Source organism: Oncorhynchus clarkii, chromosome 12 (genome assembly GCF_045791955.1).
Source record: "Oncorhynchus clarkii lewisi isolate Uvic-CL-2024 chromosome 12, UVic_Ocla_1.0, whole genome shotgun sequence".
NCBI lineage: Eukaryota > Metazoa > Chordata > Actinopteri > Salmoniformes > Salmonidae > Oncorhynchus > Oncorhynchus clarkii.
Window position 1 is genome coordinate 68,704,448 of NC_092158.1, and position 25,142 is coordinate 68,729,589.

A 25,142-nucleotide genomic window follows, 5' to 3' on the forward strand; every position below is an offset into this window, starting at 1 on the left:
TTGATGTTGCATTATGTGTATTTCACTTAACAGGTAAATGTATCCTACTGCGAACAGACATCAATTCAATGCCAAAAACGTAGACACATTGCTCAAAGCTTTGTTGTTGAAAGGTTAGGAGCTCCCGAGTGGTCTAAGGCCGTGGTTCAATGTAATTTCATTTTTTTTATTATTGCATATTTTTTTAATTTTTTAATTTTTGTACCCCCTTTTACATTGCCACATGACTCGACCTTCGGGAAGCACCAATGTGTCAGTGGAAACACTGTTCACCTGATGACCGAGGTCAGCCTGCAGGTGCCCGGCCCGCCACAAGGAGTCGCTAGAGCGCGATGAGCCAAGAAAAGCCCCCCAGGCCAAACCCTCCCCTAACCTGGAAGATGCTGTACCAATTGTGCACCGCACTATGGGACTCCCAATCACGGCCGGTTGTGATACAGCCCGGGATCGAACCCGGGTCTCTGTTGACGCCTCTAGCACTGCGATGCAGTGGCTTAGACTGCTGCGCCACTCGGGAGGCCTGCGAATCAACGTAATTTCACTGAAGTGTGTGCCCAATGGGTATTTTTCACTGCAGGAAACTTAATCCAATTTATTGGTCCACTTCCCAAAAGAAAACTGGTTTTACAAGGGATTCTGTTTCAGTATTGACCTTTTTGACTGTGATCCTGCCTCCAGAACCATCCAGTTTACATTTGAAAGACAGAAGAAAACATAATTCCACCCTAGACATGCCCACAAATGTTTTTTTGTAGATCTGTAGGCCTATAGTGGGCAGGGTTTCATCACACCTACAATTGCTTTCAATAGATACAAATATGTAAGCTCTTTGCAGTTTGCACATTTAACAAAAGCCCTTCATAGCATCACATCAGCTCCCAGGTTGGAGTTGTGTTGACAGTAGTCATGGCAGCATCTGCGCAGGAGATGGCACCCTGGCAGGTGTACCTTGCCAGTGGCGCTAACCGGCTCTCCCATGACCACAGAAGGGGACACTGGAACAGTGTTTGCAGTGGTGCGGGAGGATATGGAACCCGCATCTCAATGGAATATGCATCAAGTGTCCCTGTGAGCGTCACCAATGTCTCAAACTCCCTGTGCGTCAATGAGAGGGAGAATATGCAAGATCTTAACGATCGCTTCGCCTCCTACCTGGAAAAGGTAAATGAGATACCTTATCACTTAATATTTGTTTCAAACGGCTCAGCTGAAATAATTTCCTTTAACAAATGGGGGGGGGGGGGGGGGGTTCTTTTTTGTGATGCTAGGAGAAAGTTAGCTGTATATTAGTTGAGAAATTAACTGAAATCGAGGGACGATATTCTGGTCAGATACAACGGCCACCCACTGCTTTTAAGTACACTCAGCCTTTTAATTTAAATACACTTGGCCGTCAGTTGCTCTGGTGTGATTCCCCTCTTAGTTGCTAAAACAGTGAGAAGCCTACCTAGGATGTGTGTTGTATGAATGTGTGTGGCTCAGGTACACCAACTAGAGGCAGCCAACGCTCAGCTTGAGCTACAGATCAAGGAACATCTGGAGAGAAGCTCCCTTGGTGACCGTAAAGACATGGGTGGACACTTGGGGATGATCGATAACCTTCGGAACCAGGTAGGTCTACATGGGGACCTATCACTGAACACCTTCCCAAGTTCACCTTCTCCTCTTAAGCATCATCTTGTGACCAGACTCATTCTCCTGTTCCTTTGTGACCTGTAACCTCTGATTTAGAAAATACTTGCCAGATATAGAATTCCATCCCATCCTTTCAAACAAACAGTAGTGGGAAGAAGGGAAAGCAAATAAGCGAAGGAAGGAACCCACTGGGCACAAACGTCAATTCAACATCTATTCCACATTGGTTCAATGTAATTTCATTGAAATGACACTGAAACAACATTGATTCAGCCAGTGTGTGCCCAGTGGGAAGGAAGGTGTAACAGAGTTGTGGGATACAGCCAACATCTCATGGGGAAAACATTTAAAAAGGCTAAGGTCTTGGCACAGTCCTTCTATGTCAGGTTTTGACTTGAGTGCATGTGCTCTTAAAATAAAATGTTAGATTACTAATTTCATTGGAACAGTTTAACTGCATCACTGACTTGCAATGACAAAGACTGATAGTAAACATGCTAATGAAATATATTAGCTTCTGCCTATCTGTGTTTCTCCTATAGATTTCTGAATGGTACACAACCCATGCCCAACTCAGGCTGCAGGTCGCCAATGCTCAACTGGAAGTCTATGGCTATAAATACAAGTTAGTTTGTTTATAGTGTAAATGTGTGGAACCACTGTGTCCTGTGGGTTCACCAAGAATGATTACGCAAACAATGGCATGAACTTTGGTCACAAGTAAATTGCATTATTTTCCTTGCTCATGTGATCTTTGAAAGGTCACACGTGTATGGGCAATAATGAAATTCACACACATACACACTCTAAATTTCATCTTCTGTCTGGTATAGGTGTGAACAGGAGGAGAGGCGTCTCTTGGCAGCGGAGGCAGAGCTGAGCCACCTGCAGAGTATTCAGCATGAGTTCATCGATAGGGAAGGAGATCTGCACATCCAACTGGATGGAAACCTGGAGGAAATGGACCTCCTCAAGAGCAACCATGAGGAGGTGGGGTCTTTATACTGTTACTGTTTCAATGACATTTTTTATATTGTATGGTTCCATAGGTCTAGTACCATTACGGCACATACTGTTTGCATTGACTTTCTATTGTCAATGTTGTTTCAGAGCTTTTGGAAACAACAATGACATCCATGTTTGTATTTCCTGTGTCTGTATAGGGAGTGCAGGGAGTGATGGCCCAGATGTCTGGGTTGGTTAACGTGGAGATGGACTGTGCTCACTCAGTGGACCTGAATGAGAGTCTTAGTCGCCTAAGGGAGCAGTGTGGGGCGATGGTCCTGAAGAACAAAACAGAGGCTGAGAGCTGGTTTCGGAGCAAGGTGGGCCACTGTCAACACAAACACTGAGTCCTGAAGATGTTATAGATACAGAATATATGATAAGATATTCTCCATGTTTGTTTTGACCCTTCAGGTGGACAGCATGAAGACCCAGGTGACCGTCTGTTCCGATGGGTCCGAGGTTAGGCAGACAGAGATAGATGACCTAAAGAGAAAAGTCCAGGACCTAACTCTGGAGTTGCAGCTATTGGAGACCCAGGTAATAAACCACATACGCCAAAAAAATGTACACAATGAAGTTTGCAGTCTTTTTTGTTGCACTGAAACTCTGGAGACAGAATCTGAGATTTACAGGTTTAAAATGGCTGCTCTTTCACTTTACTCACTTGCTTACAGAATCTGTCAATGGTGAGGGACGAGATGGAAGTGAACGAGCGATACAGTGTTCACCTCAATCGGCTTCAGCAGCACTTAGACAGCCTGGAGGTGGAGCTGCTGCAGCTATGTACAGCCACAGAGCAGCAGGCTGTCCAGTACCTGATGCTACTGGACATCAAGACCAGTCTGGAGAGGGAGATTGCTGAATACAGGAGACTGCTGGATGGAGGGGGAGCCAGGTAAGGCCAAGAAAAGGGTTGTCACTAGTGATTACCCAAGAAAAGGGTGCAACGGGTGATTTGACAGAAGCGAAATTCATGTCCGAGGTCTGACAGATATTTTTGTCTTCAGCAGGAAATCAAGCTCCAACGCCATGGCCAGTGTCACGTCTCACTGTGCAATGAGCAATGGAACTGCCTTCCAACACGTCTTCATGCCAATTCAGAGTTCCTCCATTAGTGTACCAAGAGCAAGTGTACCAATAATTTGTGTACCAAGAGCAAGCGTGTCAAGTATTAGTGAGACCTCAAGAGAGACCTCAAGCAATTTAGAAAACGGAGGACAAGTGGTAGGTGCAGCCATTGGGGAGCAGGTTACCCGTGTGCAGAAAGTGTTTCTGTATAATGCCTCCCATAAAACAGTGCAGAGTGTACAAACTTCCAATCAGGTTAGCACTGTAAAAGAAGTCCAAAGCAAGTGTTTAGAAAGTGGGCATCGGGTTGGATATTCAGAGAGCAGCACTAACACCAGCTCTGCACAACATGGAGCTAGCGCTAACACCAGCTCTGCACAACATGGAGCTGGCGCTAACACCCGCTCTGCACAACATGGAGCTAGCGCTAACACCAGCTCTGCACAACATGGAGCTAGCGCTAACACCAGCTCTGCACAACATGGAGCTGGCGCTAACACCAGCTCTGCACAACATGGAGCTAGCGCTAACACCAGCTCTGCACAACATGGAGCTAGCGCTAACACCAGCTCTGCACAACATGGAGCTAGCGCTAACACCAGCTCTGCACAACATGGAGCTCACGTTGTGAGCAGTGTTGAGAATAAAACCACCACTGTCAGTAGAGTCAATGACAGACCACTTGATAATATCAGTGTGATTATCTCAACAGCTCAGATTAGCGAAGATGCATCTCAGATTAAAGACACAGAAGTTGTTCAGATCACTAGTAGTGATGTTGATGTTACCAATGTTAACTGTGAAGGACAGACTGCTAGCAAGGTGAATGAAGAAGAGATAAGCATTGCCGATGACACAGTACAAGTTAGCAGTGAGGAGGCCGTAGTGGTGGTTGGTGTCAGTGATGTAAAAAGCACAGGTCAGATAAAATGTAGGGAAACTGAGATCCAGGAGAGAAGTGTGGAAAGTGAAACTAACATTGGCAGTGAAAATCAGATTGTTAGTACTGTGCATGATGCTCGAATTATCTCCGATAAGGAAGAAAACCAAATCAGAAGTGAGGAGACTCAGATTGACAGCATGGAGGTTAAGAGTCAGATAAATAGCTGTCAAATTGAAACTCAGATCAGTGGAGTTCTGAGTGTTTCGGAAAGTGTTGCTCAGATAACCCGTGTAGGAAATGGCAGTCAGATCAGCTGTGTTGAAACTGGAGCACAGCTCTGCTCCTTGGAGATAAACATCACAGAAAATGAGGTTCAGCCAAGCAGTCAGCCAATATAAGTAAATATCACCCAATCGGAAGACAGATTTGAGATGATAAATGCTGAACATGGAGAGCATGTTATTATAGAGGAAACGATCATTGAGGAGACAAGCTGTATATCCAGAAAGAGTGACACTGTGGAGAGCAGCAGGGTTGAAAGCGTAGGACCGGTTGATGAGCTGGAAGTCACAGCTGTAGTTGGTGATGCAGACGACGAAGGTCAAACAAACTGTGAGGAGAGTAGAGGTCAGATAAACATTGCTCAGGGTGGTGACCTGACGAGCACAATCATAACAACAAGTGTGGTTGAAATGAAGAGTGCTGATGAGGCTGATGACCTGACAAGAAGTGTGGTTGAGATGATCAGCACAGAAATATCAATGGCATCCAGCCCTGAATTTGAGGTTCCAATTGTCCACAGGGAGTACAGAGCTCAAACCCCCTTGATGGAGAGTGAAGGTATGATTAGCAGAGATGTTCAAATGATTGACCACGTCTCTACAGGTGACATAAGCACTGTGGAAACTGTAGTAGTCTCGTTCCCATTCGTGTCTCAGACAACTGACAGCGATAATGCTAGCAGCATGGGATGCGAGGCTAAGGAAACTGTGATCCAGGTGAAGAAAGTGGAAGGTCCAGTTCCAAACAGCAGTGCAGAACATCGGGGTATGATCACCAATGTTGTACAGATTAGCAGCGCTGCAAGTGACAATACGATCAGCAGTGCCACCGGTGAAGCGGTAAAAGTGCCAGCTAGCACAGTGGCAAGTGCAGTGGAGATCATCAGTGATATGAGAAGTGGAAGTATGATAAGTCCTGGAGGTATGACTAGTGTAGGCAGTGGTGGTTTGATCAGCAGGACAGAAAGTGGCTATATGATGAATAATGTGGTAAGTGGACAGATGATATCTTGTGCAGGAAGTGGACACATGATAACTAGTGCAGGAAGTGGACACATGGTAACTAGTGCAGGAAGTGGACAGATGATAACTAGTGCAGGAAGTGGACAGATGATAACTAGTGCAGGAAGTGGACACATGATAACTAGTGCAGGAAGTGGACACATGTTAACTAGTGCAAGTAGTGGAGGAAGTGGAGAATGGTTGGTTTATGGTGGAGGTACAGGCAGACTCAGTGGTCCAGGTAGTGGAGGCAGACTCAGTGGTCCAGGTAGTGGAGGCAGGCTCAGTGGTCCAGGTAGTGGAGGCAGACTCAGTGGTCCAGGTAGTGGAGACAGACTCAGTAACGGCAGTGGAGTCTGGACCCATGTGAATTCCGAAAGTGTCTCTCAGTTTAACAGAAACACGAGCAATGAAAGGACTGGTAGACTTAGCAGTGCAGGAAGTGGAGAATGGAAGGTTTATAGTAGAAGTAATGGACAGATCAATAAGGCAGGAAGTGGGGGAAGAATCAGCAGTGCTGGAAGTGGACACATGATCAGCAGTGCTGGAAGTGGACACATGATCAGCAGTGCTGGAAGTGGACACATGATCAGCAGTGCTGCAAGTGGAGGTAGACTGAGAAGCAGAAGCACAGGAAGTGGAGGTGGACTAAGTAGTGCAGGTAGTGGACATATGATCAGCAGTGCAGGAAGTGGAGGTAGACTGAGTAGCAGTAGCACAGGAAGTGGAGGTAGTGGACATATGATCAGTAGTGCAGGTACTAGTGGACAGAGAATTAGTAGTACAGAGGGTGGTGTCAGGATCAGCAGTGGGGGTAGTCGAGTGATTACCAGCAGTGGTGGTCCAGCCAGCAGCCCCAGCAGAGTGACCATCAGGAACACAGGAAGTGGAGGCGGTGGAGGCAGAGAGCGGATCAGCGTCTGTAAAATGGCTGCCCTCTCCATATCAGCTGCCGTGAAAGAAAGAGAAAAGGCCCAGGAGGTCCGTCGGGAATCCTACACAAAACGGGTGTCAGGTGAGAACCCCAGTTTTCAAAGTGGTTTAAACAGAGACACATTTCCAGCTCGACTGTTCTTGTAAAGTCGCATTCAATATGAGATGAATGATTGTGATCGATAAAGCACATTGGTGTTCTTCCCAGTGCATTCTCTCCCTGTCTCAACCTCTCAGTTCACCCTGTCTTTTTCTTTCCTTCGCTCCCTCTCTCACTTTGCATTCCCCAGCCACCAGTCCTCAGGTCCAGCGGTGGGTGAGAACATCAGTGGAAGAAACTGTGGACAACAGTAAAACTGATGACGACAGTGTGCCATTCTGAGTGGACAGAGGAGCAAGGCATAATGACAAAATAGTCACACTACTTATAGTTAATACATATTTATTACATTGCATTCCATCAAAGGAGCGTTAATACCTTTAAATGACCAGTATCACAATGCACCTTCAGGTTAGAGATCACAGGATCTCTGTCTGCAATAATTCCTGTTACTGTGCCTTTCATCATTGCTGTGAATAAGTAATGCACTGAGTTTTCTGTTTGAACAGTAATCTATAAAGTTCTGAAATATACTCTGACATAGTTATAGGGACGCAGGGGTGATGCAATTTGTTCTACGCCAAACAATTTGATCTTATTGGATTCGGTTTCCTTGTAAAGCGCTTACACTTACATTTATCCAGAAGATGTCAGTATATGCATTTAGGTGATCAGTTGTGGAGCGAGTCAGCTAGTCATCTCATTTGACACATTTACGCAAGTTAGTATAACTTGTAGATTTTATTTTAGTAGTTTGAAGTCAATGTATCAAAGCTTAAATAAAGCTTCTGATGACGTATTACTTTATATTGTTTTTAATGATGAAGAAAATATTTTACTGTTATTACTTCACACTTATGAATACAATTGTTCTGAAATATTATTCTCATCTTATTTCGTTTTATTGTGATACACATTTGAAATGTATTTTAAAGTGTTCTTATAATAAAGTTACAATAAAGTTTTACTTAATTCAAACATGAAACAAACTGGCTTTGGGTGTGTTCGTAAATTCACTCTGGCTATCTACTCCGATTTCAGAGCACTCTCGTCTGAGTGTAAACATCTGCAAAAAAAACATATTTAAATTGTTTCCAGAGGCATAGTTAAATTCACCAACGCTCTAGAAAAAATAAAAACAGCTTAACCAGCTCTGCTACAGTTGAGTGAAATGGTCAGAGTGAAGTGTTCTCTCATTTGTGTCTGGAAGTAGCTAGCAAGCTAGCCAACTTTAGCCAGTTAGCTTGAGTGCTTGACTGCAGTTGTGAGGTCAGAACGCTCTGATCAACTCTACTTTTCCGCCAGAGCGTCCTGTGTGCGCTCTGAACTGCTCCTGAAAATGCTCTCAATTTAGGAACGCCCAGAGCGCACTCTGAGTGAATTTACAAACGCACCCTTAGTTGGCTCATGCTATTTAATTCCAATGACACAGTGAGGTGTCATTGTGTTTAGTGAGGTAGTAAGGCACTGTCTACACTACAGAGCTCAGGCCATGAATGAACAGTGTTGGGGAAGCTACTCTGAAAATATACACTGAAAAGATATAAACGCGACATGCAACAATTTCAAAAGATTTTACTGAGATACTGCAGTTCATATAAGGAAATCAGTCAATTAAAATAAATTCATTAGGCCCTTATCTATGGATTTCACATGACTGGGAACACAGATATGCATCTGTTGGTCACAGATATCTTTAAAAAAATAAGGTAGGGGCGTGGATCAGAAAACCAGTCAGTATGTGGTGTGACCAACATTTCCCTCATACAGCACGATACATCTCCTTCGCATAGAGTTGATCAGCCTGTTGATTGTGGACTGTGGAATGTTGTCCCACTCCCCACTCCTCTTCAAGTTAATGGATATTGGCGAGAACTGGATCACGCTGTCATACATGGGTGACATGTCTGGTGAGTAGGCAGGCCATGGAAGAACTGGGAAATGTCAGCTTCCAGGAATTGTGTATAGGACCTTGAGACATGTGGCCGTGCATTATCATGCTGAAACATGAGGTGATGGCGTCAGATGAAAGGCACGACAATGGGCCTCCGGGACCTCTTCACCGTATCCCTGCGCATTAAAATTGCCATCAATAAAATGCAATTGTCCGTAGCATATGCCTACTCATACGATAATGCAGGGTTTCCCCCTAGCACGACACGGTTGATTCATTATTAAGGCATCTTTACCTCAATGAAACATGGGACCAACACTTACCATGTTGCGTTTATATTTTTGTTCAATGTATTCAAATATATATAAATATTTTTTTTCGCTTGGGGGGGAAGTGTTGGCTGTGCATTTGGCCAATGACAGGCATTCCACATGTAATCCCACCCATATGTGAAAATCTACATTTCTACTTGTTTTTTAGTTTATATGCAAAAACGAGAACTGAAAAATGGCTAGATTTTTGTTTTCCAGTTTTTGTCCAACAATAAAACATTTATTAAAAAACAGGCAGTTCTCATTCATTCCTGCTCCATTTGAATGCAGAAAAGGACCTGTAACACTGCTGTAGATATACTTCTGCCATCTCCACTTCCCTTATGTAACACTGTCATCTGCACACTGCAGAGCTATCCACACACTCCACACTGCCACCATGCGTCACTGCGACACACTTCTGCCATTTCTCTCTACCACACTGGAGCTTTTAACATCATGCTCTCTACACTCAGAATTCTATCATATGCTGATATTTCCACCTACAAGATAATAACTGAGTTCTGTATGTGTAGATCCATTTTTTTTAAGGTTAGATACATACGATTTCAGGCAATTAAAGCCATAGTGATGTAAGGAAGTAGGAGTTGCATAGAATGATTGAGCAGTGACTTGAGCAACTTGTTCATTCATCAAAGGGCTGGGATGACACGAGGCAAGGCCAGAATGGGAGTAGATGAATGGGAGGGATTGTAAGCACCTGGAGGTGGCTCATCAAAATGTCCATGACTTTGTATGGAGTTGACTTTTGGTATGTCAAAGGCAGGATTAACAAATATGAACACACCCCTTACACACAGCTCAAAAGAACATAGGCACAAAAGCAGCCTGTGTGTGTTAATTACATACTCAAACAACATACAAGGAAGTAGCGGAGTTCTGTGCGGGTTAATGCAATTTAATGTGCATTGGAGGCTGCTCCTTATTACTGTTAAATAATGATATTGTTCAACATGACCGTTCAAATGAGAATTTGAAACAGTTGCGTGACCTTGCCTGACACACAAAAAAGATCAAGCTGAACTTGATGACAGTACAAGTCTTTGTGATGGAGAGGAATATAGCATGGGAATGACGCTTCACATCAAGCGGCTTCGTTTGAAGTGACATCAGTGTCAAATGCAAACTAGCCAATGACAGACAGAAGTTGAAGATAAAACCTGTCTGTTCAGAATCTCTGTGGTGGGAGGTTTCTCTCTCTCTGCGCCTGTATAAACCTCAATCATGCCTGTGGTTTCATAGCCACTCCATTGTCAAAGGAGGACCAATGAACTGGGGATGATGATTCACTACTGCAGTTTGCTTGGTAGCACAATTGGGTGACTTTCAAGGAGATCTACAGTACCAGTCAAAAGTTTGGACACACCTACTCATTTAAAGGTTTTTCTTTATTTTAAAAATGTTCTCCATTGTAGAATAACAGTGAATACATCAAAACAACATATGGATAACACGCATGGAATCATGTAGTAACCAAAAAAAAGTGTTAAACAAATCAAAGTCTATTTTATATTTGAGATTCTTCAAAGCAGCCACCCTTTGCCTTGATGGCAGCTTTGCACAATCTTGGCATTCTCTCAACCAGCTTCATGAGGAATGATTTTCCAACTGTCTTGAATGAATTCCCACATATGAGCACTTGTTGGCTGCTTTTCCTTCACTCTGCGGTCCAACTCAACCCAAACCATCTCAATTGGGTTGAGGTCGGGTGATCATCTTATTGGTGTCCTTTAGTAGTGGTTTCTTTAAAGCAATTTGACCATGAAGGCCTGATTCACGCAGTCTCCTCTGAACAGTTGATGTTGAGATGTGTCTGTTACTTGAACTCTGTGAGGTATCATTTATTTGTGCTGCAATCTAAGGTGCAGTTAACTATAATGAACTTATCCTCTGCAGCAGAGGTAACTCTGGGTCTTCCTGTCCTGTGGCGGTCCTCATGAGAGCCAGTTTCTTCATAGCGCTTGAGGGTTTTGGCAACTGCACTTGAAGAAACTTGAAAGTACTGATGGACTGTCATTTCTCTTCGCTTATTTGAGCTGTTCTTACCATAATATGGACTTGGTCTTTTACCAAATAGGGCATTCTTCTGTATACCAACCCTACTTTCTCACAACACAACTGAATGGCTCAAATGCATTAAGAAGGAAAATAAATTCCACAAATTAACTTTTAACAAGGCACACCTTTTAATTTAAATGCATTCCAGGTGACTAATTCATGAAGCTGGTTGAGAGAATACCAAGAGTGTGCAAAGCTGTCATCAAGGCAAAGGGTGGCTACTTTGGAGAATCTCAAATCTCAAATATATTTTTATATGTTTAACACTTTTTTGGTTACTTCATGAGTCCATGTGTTATTTCATTGTTTTGATGTCTTCACTATTATTCTATAATGTAGAAAATTGTAAAAATGAAGAAAACCCCTTGAATGAGTAGGTGTGTCCAAACCTTTGACTGGTACTGTACATGAGCTATCGCAAACTCACACACTAATGGTAAGGATGTCTGTAGCGTTAGAGCTAATATTTTGTCCAATACATGTTCTTTATTACAACTTGTGAATTAGTTGTGCAGACTGGTGCAGCTTCCCGCTTCAGTGTGTTTAAGCTGTGCCAGCACAGAAGTGATTTTATTGAAAATAATTAGGCATCATGGACAGACATGATTTGATTATTGGTGATCCTCAAGGCTCTGTATTGGGGCCTGCTAAATTCACTTTCAACATTTGCAATCCCTGGTTAAGGTTTGGTATGTTAAACCAAACTTCTCAGGCCTCATTCTCAAAAAGGCAATCATGATGTAGGTAAATCCCGGAGAGAGAGGTTCACTACTGTTTTAACTATTATCCCAAATAGTTGCACATGGGCTGAGGACAATGGACTGGGGACATTTTGATATCAGATGCCAAATAGTCTACTCAATCATGATACTGTAATTGTTCAAATCATAAAAGACCAGAGATGGTCTTCTTTATCATTGCTCTAGTAAATCTTATCAGCAATCCAAGTTGCCATGGACCAGCAAAAAATGTCCCCTCCCCCTCATACACACACAAACTCTCTCTCTCTCTTTGTATGTGTGTGTGAACCAACCCTTGTGTATGGGTGTACCATTGTGTACATGCTGTTTTATGTGTTCATTTTTAGATTAGATGTAGACCAGGGTTAGCTGATCTGTTTTTGTAGGATCCCTAGCTGTGTCTTCTGTGGGAAGAGATAGCTTGTCCTTAAAGCTCACCCATCTGTTTTTCTTATCTGCGGGGTGAAAAGCATCTGGCTCTCGCTTTGATTGCTTGCACAACGCTGTGGGCGGATGAATTCACCATGCATGCACAAATAAAAAGCAGCAAAAATCTGCTGTAGAGCGTGGAAAGGTCAGGTATTGCATACATTCCTTCATTAAACCGACCGTGTCAGTTACAATGCTCCATCGACTGTGTGTCACCAGTTCTTGCCCCATCCGGACTTCAAAAGTTGTTTTACTTCATCTAGAGGCACGTTGCCAAAGCTTGCAAGGCTCTAAGCATGCAAATGCTAAATGCCACCCAGTTAAGCCTGAGGCAAGAGGAAGTAGCGTAAAGTTTTGTTTTGATTACTGCCAGAAATCAAAATAAAGACAAGCGCCTACTTTAAAAGGTGAAGGCTTGTTCTGGCATGATCATATTGAATTAAATAGACATCAAATAGTATCACTTGGCTTTTGAGAAACGCGGGGTTAATCACATTTTACACTGCTTCACCTGTTCTCATTAATCGATATAAGATATACAGGTTGGTCATAAGTAGGGAAGGCTAGGACAGGAAGTGGTTTACAGGTTTTCATGAATGTGCAATAATAATAAGGGCTGGGATGCAGTCATAGAGTCGACATTCAGACTACTGGGAATCACAGGTTAACAACCACTTCTCTTATCTCAGTAAGACCCAACCCTTCCTCCCACTCAGTCTCCCGACCCATACCTCCCACTAGTCACTCCCAACGTCATTTATTCTTAAGACTCTCTTACCAAATTGGTATCTTGCGAAACATGTGTGTACATGTTGTTCTGATTTGTGGCATAGGGCAATAACTGTGCATGGCTGTAATTCGTTTCATTACACAGAGCTGTAAAATGACGTAGAAGCAGTTAACAGACAAATCGTCTAATAATTCAGTGGTTCATCAAACAACTCAACTCCTTGCTATGGGATCAAGTGCTGCAGCTTCTTTTCGGCGGAAGGTTGGGCTTGATTGCTTCACTTGCTAGGACCTTTGTTACATGGAATATTGCTGAATCCAAGATGGGGGAAAGACTGGGCTTAATCAAATGGGACTGTTGGCATCACACTGCATGTATTCATCTTTCACAACATCTCAATCGCGTTTGTATTTGTTCACTCCTTTTAGACCAGTTTCCACTGTACCATTAGTGTCAAAATCGTATTGTTCGTTCCAAGGTAAAAGTGTCAAGTTAATTCTACACTTTAGTTACTTAGATGGAAGTGATAAGGGGATCATGCATGACATTTCCTTATATGGTAAAAATCCCCCTTTCCAAAACTGCAAGGAGCTCACAGAGAAAGCCCACACCTGATGAACATCTTGCAAATGAATGAGGCAAGATAGAACAGCCTTAACCAGTTTACTCCAGGGTTTAGGTTTGATATTTCTAAATGTAACCCTTGAGATTAACTTTTTTTTTAAAGCAAGTTACCATAAACTATCACTATGGTTACAGAGTATTAATATGCTCCGGCTGAACTTTTTAGTTACAGAATATACACTGAGTGTACAAAACATGAGGAACATTCCTCATATTGATTTGCAGCCCCTTTTGCGTTCAAAACAGCCTCAATTCATCAGCGCATGGACTCTACATCGTGTTGAAAGCGTCCACAGGGATCCTGGCCCATGTTGACGCCAATGTTTTCCACAGTTGTGTCAAGTTGACTGGATGTCCTTTGGGTGGTAAACCCATTCTTTTTACACACGGGAAACTGTTGAGCGTGAAAAACCCAGCAGCGTTGCAGTTCTTGACACACTTAACCAGTGTGCCTGGCACCTACTAACATACCCCGTTCAAAGACACTTCAATATTTTGTCTTGCCCATTCACCCTCTGAATGGCACACATACACAATCCATGTCTCAATTGTCTCAATTGTCTCCAGGCTTATCCTGTCTCCTCCCCTTCACTGATTGAAGTAGATTTAACAAGTGACATCAATAAGGGATCATAGCTTTCACCTGGATTCACCTGGTCAGTCTATGTGATGGAAAGAGCAGGTTTTCCTAACAATACTGTCAACAAGGCAGGTCCTACAGACCCTGGTTTTGTCACACCTAGACAACTGTTCAGTATTGTGGTCAGGTGACACAAAGAGGGACTTAGGAACATTTCAGTTGGCTCAGAACAGCGCAGCACTGCTGGCCCTTAAAGGTACACGGAGAGCTAACATTAATGACATGCATGTCAATCTCTCATGGCTCAAAGTGGAAGAGAGATTGACGTCATCACAACTTGTTTTTGTAAGAAGTGTTGACAAGCTGAATCTACAGAGCTGTCTGTTTAAACTACTAGCAGACAGCTCGGACACCCATGCATACCCCACAAGACATGCCACCAGAGGTCTCTTCACAATCGCCAAGTCCAGAACAGACTATGGGAGGTGCACAGTACTACATAAAGCCATGACTACATGGAACTCTATTCCACATCAGGTAACTGATGCAAGCAGTGGAATCAGATTTTAAAAAACAGGTAAAAAATACACTTTTTGGAACATCGGGGACTGTAAAGAGACACACAAAGGTGCAGATACACGCATACATTGTAATATTTGTTGTAATAGTTGTATGGTGGTATAGTACATTTTGTATTGCAGATATGTAGTGGTGTAATAATGTTATATGATGTACTGTTTTATATTTTGTTTTATATGTAATGTAAGTGCTTTAATGTGTTTGGGCCCCAGGAAGAGAAGCTGCTGCCAGGGATCCCTAATAAATACAAATACAAAATACAAATATTATAATACTGCATTCAATAGTGCAGTCAAGTAGCAAGGCCCTTAAACTGGAAAACGCCGACACCATTGTGCCTGCTGGGATGGTATGAATTGATGGGGTGGAATCAGAGAAAGGCTTGTGGAAAACAAATGGCTGCATAGGCAAATAGGCATGTGGTGCCTTTGCAAATAGGGATCCAATTTGACTTGAAAATAGGGTGTGTCACAGTTTTTATCGGGGCATGAGTCGGGGGGGAAAAGCTAGCTCTCTCGTTCTTTCTCTGTGGAACCATAAAGGGAAATGCATGCATTACAGATTGGTTAATGTGTCAAAGAGAGAGGCTCCAGACTGCTTATCTAACCAGAGCCACCATGCAATGATTTATGACAGAAACGCCTCTTTCTTCATACAAACCAGCATTGTCACTGAGGCGGAGCGTTTAAAATGCTTGGATTATCTGCACTGATGTTAACATGATGAAATATAATCCAATCTGGGTTTGTTGAACACTCTACTCTGTAATTAGGATGTGTTCAAGAGTTGTAGTCAATTTGTAGTGGGGATCAACACTGATTGTTAGCTCTGAAGTCATTTATTCGCACCAGTTTTTGGATGGAACACCAACACGTTTGTGCATCCTCTGTAGTTTTATGGCTCTACACTTGGTCATATTACTAGACAGAGTGATGTGGATTCCAACAACAGCTTATTGGGTACATTTGCATGAAATCATTTCAGCGATGTTTATCTACATTGTTTCAAATGGAATTCCGTAATTAGGGAATTACTCTAAAACGCACAGTTGTAGCTATTCAATAAATGTATAAGTATTGATATTGTGAATGTCCCTTTGTGTGATTAGACCTTTAGTATTGTATCCTTTTATTCTTAATTAGTCTACTATCTGGACTAGTTTAGCCTGACAGCAGTTTGCTTGAGGCCCCATGCACAGCGTTTCCCTGTCACTGATTTAATAGCACTTCGGTCGTTAGTGTCCATTCTTAGTCTAGATGGGAGTGGGGATGGGTGTGGCAGAGAAGGTTGAGAAGGGCAAAGGTTACTGTGTAGGCAACATGTCCAGAAAGGGTCAGAAAGTTACATTTTCTATCTTTGGGACTGGGTCAATCTGCTGTGGAGAAACTAGCCATTTAATGTACATATTAGTATATTGGACGGAACATTGTACTGTACCTTGTAATATGTTTTTCTATATCGTTATGTTTGGCATGTTTTCTATACCTCTATACCGATTGCAAGGAACATTTACTTATGGTCACTAATTTAAAGCAATAATAATGGAAATTAATCCATACTATTATTCTACTTTATTCTAAAAAGCTCCAGAGAGGGATTTTACACTGCTTTCGGGCATCAGTTTATGTAACCTAATGGAGGCCAGCTTTTTGCTGCACAAAATGTCTGTCAAAGAGTGAAAATTAACTCGTGGGTTCAGAGGCCTACTTTACCCTTCCCTGCAAGATAGCTACGGCTCCAGACTTACTGCCTGCAGCTCTTTACCCTTCAACTAAGGATTACTATGACAGAGCTGAGGAAGCTTAGGCATCTTGGTTGACCTAGCTGTCACTCAAGAGATCAGTGGTAAAACCCTGAGTGTGCTCAGACTCCTTCCTTTAAATATTCCTTTTCAAACCCTTTAAGGCAAATAACTCCAGATTGCATGTTCCGAGCACATAGGCTAGTTCTTTAAATCAGCCAAGTCAGCGAATGTTTGAGATAGTTTCTGACAGGGCCAGGTGCCTTGCACTGTTTGTATATAGTGTTTTAATGTTGAGATAAGTTAAAGTAAGAACGAAGACTTGCGATTGGTTAGTCATTTCAACCGATAGATTTCTCCATTCTCTGAGGGACGGGTGTTGACACATAGGTGTGGCATGTCAATGTTTAACCCACAAGATTTAAAGGTTATAAAGGCTTATTTGTGTTACTAGGAAACTAGGAGTGACTGATAGTGACTACAGAAGTGATTTATTGGTAACAACTACTGTTGCATTTAGTTTTATCTTACTTTTTGTATTATGATTGTCAAGTGCTATATACACCACACAGTGTGCACCCTTGTTGATTTTTTCTAATCTTCCACAAATCAAAAACACCTTAAACAAATGTAAGCACTGTAGTTCCTCTTATAGTGACACACCTCACAAGCCAGATCTAGCAGGCCCACCATTAACCTGTTAGGTACAGTGAGGGAAAAAACTTATTTGATCCCCTGCTGATTTTGTACGTTTGCCCACTGACAAAGAACTGATCAACTGTTGTCACCTTCTCACCAAGATGCTTGGCGATGGTCTTGTAGCCCATTCCAACCTTGTGTAGGTCTACAATCTTGTCCCTGACATCTTTGGAGAGCTCTTTGGACTTGGCCATGGTGGAGAGTTTGGAATCTGATTGATTGATTGCTTCTGTGGACAGGTGTCTTTTATACAGGTAACAAACTGAGATTAGGAGCACTCCCTTTAAGAGTGTGCTCCTAATATCAGCTCGTTACCTGTATAAAAGACACCTGGGAGCCAGAAATCCTAATTGAGAGGGGGTCAAATACTTATTTCCCTCATTAAAATGCAAATCAATTTATAACATTTTTGACATGCGTTTTTCTGGATTTTTTTTAGTTGTTATTCTGTCTCTCACTGTTCAAATAAACCTACCATTAAAATTATAGACTGATCATTTCTTTGTCAGTGGGCAAACATACAAAATCAGCAGGGGATCAAATACTTTTCCCCTCACTGTATGTTGCCTTTCACTCAGTCACACTGCATTCGTGATGTATAAATTCCTTAGCACATGCTTGAATTGTTCCCATCCCCATAGCTTATATAAAGGATCATGAGAGCTTTAAAATAGTTGTAGGCTATACCTTACCTATAAGTACAGCCACTGTATGTCATGGCTCTATGTGAGGAGATGAAAGGATCAAACAAAAGGCACCTGTCACGCCCTGACCGTAGATTGCTTTGTATGTTTCTATTTTTCATTTGGTCAGGGTGTGATGTGGGTGGGCATTCTATGTTGTATGTCTAGGTGTTGTGTTTCTATGTTTAGGCCTGGTATGGTTCCCAATCAGAGGCAGCTGGTTATCGTTGTCTCTTATTGAGAACCATACTTAGGCAGCCTGTTTTCCCACTATGGGTGTGGGTAGTTGTTTTCTGTTGTGTGTCTGCACCAGCCAGAACTGTTTCGGTTGTGCTCTTTGTTATTGCTGTGTTCATTAAATCAATATGGACACATACCACGCTGCACCTTGGTCCTCTCCTTCCAACAGCCATTACAGCACCCTTTTCAATTACTGGCCATAAAGACTGCAATATGGAATGTTTTAGAGGTTTTCATGTGTTGCTGACAGTAACTAAGTAAAAAGTTGTAGCGGTATTTATTAGAGAGGGGTAAAGAAAGATTTTGTTCGGGTGCCAGGCAGGTATTAACCATGCCGAAAGGAAAAGAGTAGAATAGAGAGAACCACTACCAGACCCACACACATCAGCAGAAGAGACTGCCTAGAGTGTAGCCTGTTTACCAGATAGCCAGTGGAGAGAAAAGAGAATACACACCATATAAAACCCACATCACAGCACAGGGGTAACCCCAACAAGAATACCTCATACAATAATACTAATACTAATAATGGCAGAGCAATTCAACAGCAACTTCATACAAGAATGAACCCAGTCATCAACATAGGATTTGCAATAATCTGTATTATTTTTAGGAGGACTTCCCTGGTTTTGTGTAGCAGGAACATGAACTTGTCAAAGCCTGCATCCTCTTTGTTTCTACAGGCATTGTTTTTTCATGGGGGGAGGAGTGTGGCGAAATCTGCACGGAGCCTTCACCGTGCACTGCCACTTTAAGAGCGCATGAGCAGTAAGGAAGGAGAAAATAAAGAGAGCTCGTTCAGCTCTTTGGGGAGGGGCTCTTTGGTGGCGCGACAGTTTCATTGTGTGTGCTGTGCTGCAGAAGTTTTGTTTGTTTTCAGCGTGTGTAGTTTATAGAGTGTTTAAATCAATCATCGGTGTAATTGCTAAGTAAAAATACTTTGCGGTACTACTTAAGTAGTTTTTTGGGGTATATGTACTTTACTATTTACTCCACTACATTCCTAAAGAAAATATGTACTTTTTACTCCCATACACTTTCCTTGACACCCAAAAGTACTTGTTACATTTTGAATTCTCAGGCAGGACAGCAATATGGCACAATTCATGCACCTATCAATATAACGTCTTGTCATCCCTACTGCCTCTGATCTGGCACACTCACTAAACTCAAACACTGTCTTTGTAAATTATGTCTGACTGTTGGAATGTGCCCCTGGCTGTCCGTAGACAGCTTAATACAGGCATTTGCAAGCTTTATGCCTGGAAGAGGCATGTATTACACCACTGGTTGTTAAAAGACAATAACCTTCACCCTCATTCACCTTTCTCTCAGTCCCAAGTGTTTTCTCGCTTGGCCTGAAACACTAAGTGCATTTTAACATGCAGAGACCCAGCCAGGTGACAGGAGAGATGCATTGCTGTGACACATACACATACACAACACAATACACAACCAAAACAATGAAGGACTATGTAAAAACATGTTTGTGAATAATGTAACATACTGAATGCATTTATGGTATGACAGAGTATGGAGCTTATAGGTCAGTTGCAGTTAGTGGGGGGAAATGTGATTTTGGTGTTTGCACTGTTCTACCATCAGTTACCATCAGACTCATTAAATGTTAGCCATGGTAAAGCAACAAGATGCAGCAACAGATGAGGCTTAGAGAGAGAAGACAGAGAAAATATTGTTTCAGCAGGACGAAGTGACAATTCTTTGTCTGAGAGGGATCCTGCTGGACGAATCGTAAAATAGACTTTATTTACACATAACATCTAGAGAGGGTTTGTTTAAACGACCTCTATTGCGGATGATAAATGAAGAGGCCTGTATGGGGCTGGGGGCCAATCTTGCGGGGCCACAGGTTGGACAGGTTTTTGTACAAGCAGAAACCTGCATCGGTCCACAAACAAACTAATCAGATGAAGCCGTGGATGAGATATGGGTTCTATCAGTGTACATAGAATTATACAAGTGTTACGACAATTATATACAAACCCTGCAATCAAAGAGACTAAAGAATAATTATCTTGCGGTGACAAACATATTTTGATGTTTTTTTTAATCAATGATAGCGACTTAATGGATTCCTAAAGTGTTACTGTAGCTTGTTACAAAGCAGGGCACAATGGAAACATTCAAGATGGCAAGACAGGTAGAGGATGGCACGTACCGGTAAATAACATATTTACATGCCCGTATCATCGATGAATGAACATTTTTTAAGATCCATGTCATCCCCTTACGCAGAGATTCAGCAGCTGATGATGAGAACAGGCAAGTATCATCTTGTCTTACATTTTTTTAGGTGTAAATGCTTTATCTAATGCTTCACATCAAGTTTTGGCTTTGCTCCTCCCTCGCTAATGATTTCAGGTGCACTTGAGGCTGTTAGCAACGCAATATTGTTAGCTTATAACCAACCACACATGCATTGGTAGAATTTTAACTCTAAAGATGGTGAAAGGTAGCTCAGTAGCTCAAGGCTTGAGCTGTGGTATGTTTTCCTATTCAGACAGACACAGGTTACAAACAACAAATCAAAATGTATAAATGGCATTAATAAGACCCAATAGTGTGGCTTAATTTCATTCCAAATTCTTAAGAACTTATAGATTGATTATTAAGTGAGTGTAACAAAAACTCATGCTATCTTAGACTGGATCGGCTTTTGATTCATTTGTTTATTAGGGAAAAACACCAATTCAATTAAATCCATGCACTGTTATCATTGTTGATTCAAGATTATACAGCGCTGAAGTGTGATTCTGCAGGCAATGAATAGTGTGTGTTGTTGACCAAAGAACTGGTTTACGTCGTAATCCCGGTGTGCACAATGCAAAGCTGCTACCAGTGAATCCAGGGCACCACATTCCTTCATGAAAGGCTGAGTTGTAAGCAGTTGTTAAAAGTTTGCATGGAGATGGCCTTGACTCAATGAGTTATCTTTAGCCAGTCCACACACACTTCTCACCCTTAGTGTCTTACTGGCACAGCTAGGGTGCCTTGTGTAATCAGGGGGAAAGTTACTCTTTAACCAAGGCGCAATCTCCACTACACTTTTGTTTGTTCTAAATTGTGTTTTAAGTCAAATTGTATTAAAGATGAACTTTCAATGGTTTAGTGTGTTTTAATCCTGAGTACATTATTAAACATGTGCTCTGCAGACTGATACTCTCTGACGAGCAGAAATACATGACGATTGATAAGAAATGACATCTCAGAACACGCTGCCCTTTGCCACACCCACAAGCAATTGACAGATTGAGTCTGTCATGCCTGTGTGCGCTCATTTGCTTTTTATGACTTGAATAGGAGACTTTGGGGAGGTGTTTCTCCCACGCCTTTCATTATCTTTTCCCTCCCACCTCTACCCCCCCCCCCCCCCCCCCCCGTGAAGTTGTATAAAACAACTAGCCCTTCTCCTCTACTCTTCACTAAGTCCGCTCCAGCTAGAGCAGTAAGACCGCAGACTCAATCAACATGTCCTTCTCCAGCAGCAGCTTCATGTCATCTGGTGGATCCATGAGGGAAGCACCTATGGGCTTCTCTCGCCTCTCCATGTCTGGAGGTGGCAGCATGGGAGGTGGCAGCCGCATCAGCGGCACGAGGGCCGGCAGCGTGTACGGGGGTGCAGGTGGCTCCGGGGTCCGGATCTCCAGTTCCAGTGCATCCAGGTCCTTCTCTGCTGGTGGTGGTTTTGGTATGGGTGGTGGTGGAGGTGGCTTCAACCTGTCTGATGGCCTGGACCTGCATGTGTCTGCCAACGAGAAGGCCACCATGCAGAACCTGAACGACCGTCTGGCCACTTACCTGGACAAGGTCCGCTCCCTGGAGACGGCCAACGCTGATCTGGAGCACAAGATCCACATGTTCCTGGAGGCCAAGACCTCCCCCACTGGTCGTGACTACAGTGACTTCCATCTCTCTATCACCGAACTCCAAGGCAAGGTATGTCAGTCAACTCGTTTAAAACTGCAGTACACCATTATGACTACTTTTACCACTTGTTTAATAAAGGCTGGGTTTTACGGTCACTGATAGCTGTTACCTTACTATTGTGGAAGAGGAAGGGGGGTGCCAGTTACTCCAAGGCACAAAATAAACACCACTACTTAGTAAGCCTTCACCAGTTACCCAATAATATCCAGGACAATATCATAAATCTAGTTAATGGCCATTACCGTGTTGATGTTCTTAAATGTAGCTTTATCATTAATACCATTGTGCACTGTGAATGCAGTGTACGTATCCCCAGGGTCATTGATCTCTGGTCCAATGTCAGACAGACTAACACACCCAAAACAGCCTCAAAATCAGATCAAGTTTATAGCGCCATTCATTTAATCACTCCAGACAAAGCTGTTCAACTCCAAAACTTAATTTTCTCTTTCAGATCCAGGATGCCACACGCATCAACAGTGGAATCTACCTCAGCATTGACAACGCCAAGCTGGCAGCAGATGACTTCAGGGTCAAGTGGGTGACATCATGAATGATCACAATAAATGTGCATCGATCCATACTGTCTTCAGTAGACAGAGTATAACTTTAGTCCAGTAAACAAAGCTGTTTTGATTTTGCTTAGGTATGAGAACGAGCTGTCCATGAGGCAGTCAGTGGAGGCCGACATCAGTGGCCTGAGGAGGGTGCTGGATGACCTGACCATGGCCAGATCTGACCTGGAGATGCAGATTGAGGGCCTGAGAGAGGAGTTGATCTTCCTCAAGAAGAACCACGAGGAGGTGAGTCTGAGTGACTTCAGATTTAGTCATACAGAAGTAATTGCCAAGCTTCATGACGATTTGTCATCAGTTGATTGGGGAGGGGAAACGTCATTGTCATGCATAATGAGTAATGCATGACTGAGGTTGACCCATACTAATCATGATTCCTTTAGGAGCTGTTGTCCATGCGTGCCCAGATGAGCGGCCAGGTCCATGTGGAGGTTGACGCTGCACCACAGGAAGACCTCAGCAAAGTCATGGCTGAGATTCGCGAACACTACGAGGCTGTCGCTGCCAAGAACAACAGAGAACTGGAGGGCTGGTTCCACGCCAAGGTAATACTGTTTGTCATTATAAAAATGAATCCATAATTTAGGTTCACGATGTCCAAAATGTCCCATCAATTGAATTGTTCATGTAAAAACATTATTTTGGATGGTGTTTCCCACAGACCGAGGCGCTGAACAAGGAAGTCGCAATCAGCACAGAAGTTATCCAAACGTCCAGATCTGAAATCTCAGAAGTCAAACGCACACTGCAGAGTCTTGAAATCGAACTGCAATCACAAATAAGCATGGTAAGACTGTTCAGAAATCAACCAAAATGATTTTGTTTAAATGTCTGCCACCCATCAAAGAATTTGCTCAACTACTTCCTGATGTTTTGTTTTACTCTTAATTTCTCTCCAATAGAAATCATCCATGGAAAATAACCTCGCAGAGACAAAGAACCGTTACTCCATGCAGCTGTCGGGTTATCAGATGCAGGTGACTAGCTTGGAGGAACAGTTGGTGAATCTCAGGGCTGAGCTGGAACGACAAGGACACGAATACCGGATGCTGCTGGACATCAAGACCAGACTGGAGATGGAGATCGCCGAGTACAGGAGACTGCTGGATGGAGAAGCTAGCAGGTGAGCTTTGAGTCTCATGCCTCGTGTTTCAAATGGCATAGACATACAGTAAAAAAATTGGCCTCAGAATGATGAAACCTAACAACATAGTTTTTTTGCTCTTTCAGCATGTCATCCTCATCCTCGTCCACAACAACACGCAAGGTGGTGACTATTGTGGAGGAAATGGTGGACGGCAAGGTGGTCAGCTCTACCAGTTCCTCTGCCGGGACACTGGTTGTGTCCCCGTGAGAAACATCTTGAACCAGAAATGTCACAACAAAGAACACCATATCTCTGATGACTACTGTCAAACTTTCTCAAAGAGATTAAGAAATAAACGTGCTCTGAAGTCTTGAAACTGACTTTTCGTGTCTTGGCATTGTCTACTTCACATCAACTCAATACACATTTCCTGAGCATTACCTGTTAATCTAACTCTGGTAGCCTTTAATTTTGATGTTGTGTTTAACACTGACAGTTAATTAGGCTGTATGGAAAATAAATACACTCTTTCCCTTGCAAAATAACATCAACTTGACAAATGTTTGACCAAATACGAGAAACTCAGCAAGAGGATGTTGCGTGCACAAAGTAAATACATAGTGGGTCAACGTCCGCAACAACTAAGAGTGTTGAAGCGCAAGGCTAAACTTCTCAGCTGTTTTGGTCCCGTAGCTACCACTTTGTAGCAGCGTGAAGTTCACCCGTGGACATGCGCAGATACTCTGTGTGACTGTGTAAGAGCAAAGTATTGCATCACGCTCATCTCATTATCTACGGTGCTGTTTGTTGCAACATCCTCTCGCTATCTTTACCTTTAATTGCACGCACAATACATGCATTATAAGCTAAGCCCTTATCATAGGCTATTAAAGCCCTTTGTACCCTATAAAAGGCCTCACCCCATAAATGTAGAATAATGATGTCTACACTGCAGTTAACAATGTAATATGTCTGCTTACTCCATAATGAACCTTTTGTTGACACACTATAAAGCCATGGGACACTAAATAAACAGATTATATCTGGCCAATTGAAAGTCAAACAAATAATGTAAACATAGTAATCAGTTGTTAAGTCTAATTGCAGTCTTATTGAAGATGACCTTTGTCCATTTAACCCAGTTGGCCATTTAATGGTGTGTGCATTCAACAACAAGTGTCAATTACTGATATAAGATCACCAGTTATCAGTTTTTCTCTTTCACTTTTGGATTAAACAATTAATACCACAAACAGTGTTTTGGAACTTCAGCCAACCCAGTGATCTGGAAAT

General features: G+C 42.6%; 2 protein-coding genes across 2 annotated transcripts; both read left to right on the top strand.

The window, feature by feature from the left end:
• Nucleotides 1-906: 906 nt before the first annotated feature.
• On the top strand, nucleotides 907-4,342 carry LOC139422518 (keratin, type I cytoskeletal 19-like). Its single transcript, XM_071173676.1, has 9 exons — nucleotides 907-1,161; nucleotides 1,483-1,611; nucleotides 2,178-2,260; nucleotides 2,469-2,625; nucleotides 2,799-2,960; nucleotides 3,055-3,180; nucleotides 3,318-3,538; nucleotides 3,654-3,759; nucleotides 4,031-4,342. Exons 1-9 carry the CDS (start codon nucleotides 907-909, stop codon nucleotides 4,340-4,342), a joined length of 1,551 nt encoding a protein of 516 aa, XP_071029777.1.
• Nucleotides 4,343-21,685: 17,343 nt separating this feature from the next.
• Nucleotides 21,686-24,229, top strand: LOC139421110 (keratin, type I cytoskeletal 13-like). Its single transcript, XM_071171657.1, has 7 exons — nucleotides 21,686-22,196; nucleotides 22,642-22,724; nucleotides 22,834-22,990; nucleotides 23,146-23,307; nucleotides 23,424-23,549; nucleotides 23,665-23,885; nucleotides 23,993-24,229. Exons 1-7 carry the CDS (start codon nucleotides 21,729-21,731, stop codon nucleotides 24,114-24,116), a joined length of 1,341 nt encoding a protein of 446 aa, XP_071027758.1. The 5' UTR covers nucleotides 21,686-21,728; the 3' UTR covers nucleotides 24,117-24,229.
• The last annotated feature ends 913 nt before the right edge of the window (nucleotides 24,230-25,142 follow it).

Bases quoted from the DNA above. Each gene is read 5' to 3' on its own strand.
- LOC139422518 (XM_071173676.1), top strand. From the start codon at position 907: ATGGCAGCATCTGCGCAGGAGATGGCACCCTGGCAGGTGTACCTTGCC. The intron at 2,261-2,468 runs GTTAGTTTGTTT...TGTCTGGTATAG, and splicing joins GTCTATGGCTATAAATACAA to GTGTGAACAGGAGGAGAGGC. The intron at 3,760-4,030 runs GTACCAAGAGCA...TTGGATATTCAG, and splicing joins TTCAGAGTTCCTCCATTAGT to AGAGCAGCACTAACACCAGC.
- LOC139421110 (XM_071171657.1), top strand. From the start codon at position 21,729: ATGTCCTTCTCCAGCAGCAGCTTCATGTCATCTGGTGGATCCATGAGG. The intron at 22,197-22,641 runs GTATGTCAGTCA...TTTCTCTTTCAG, and splicing joins TCACCGAACTCCAAGGCAAG to ATCCAGGATGCCACACGCAT. The intron at 23,550-23,664 runs GTAAGACTGTTC...TCTCTCCAATAG, and splicing joins TGCAATCACAAATAAGCATG to AAATCATCCATGGAAAATAA.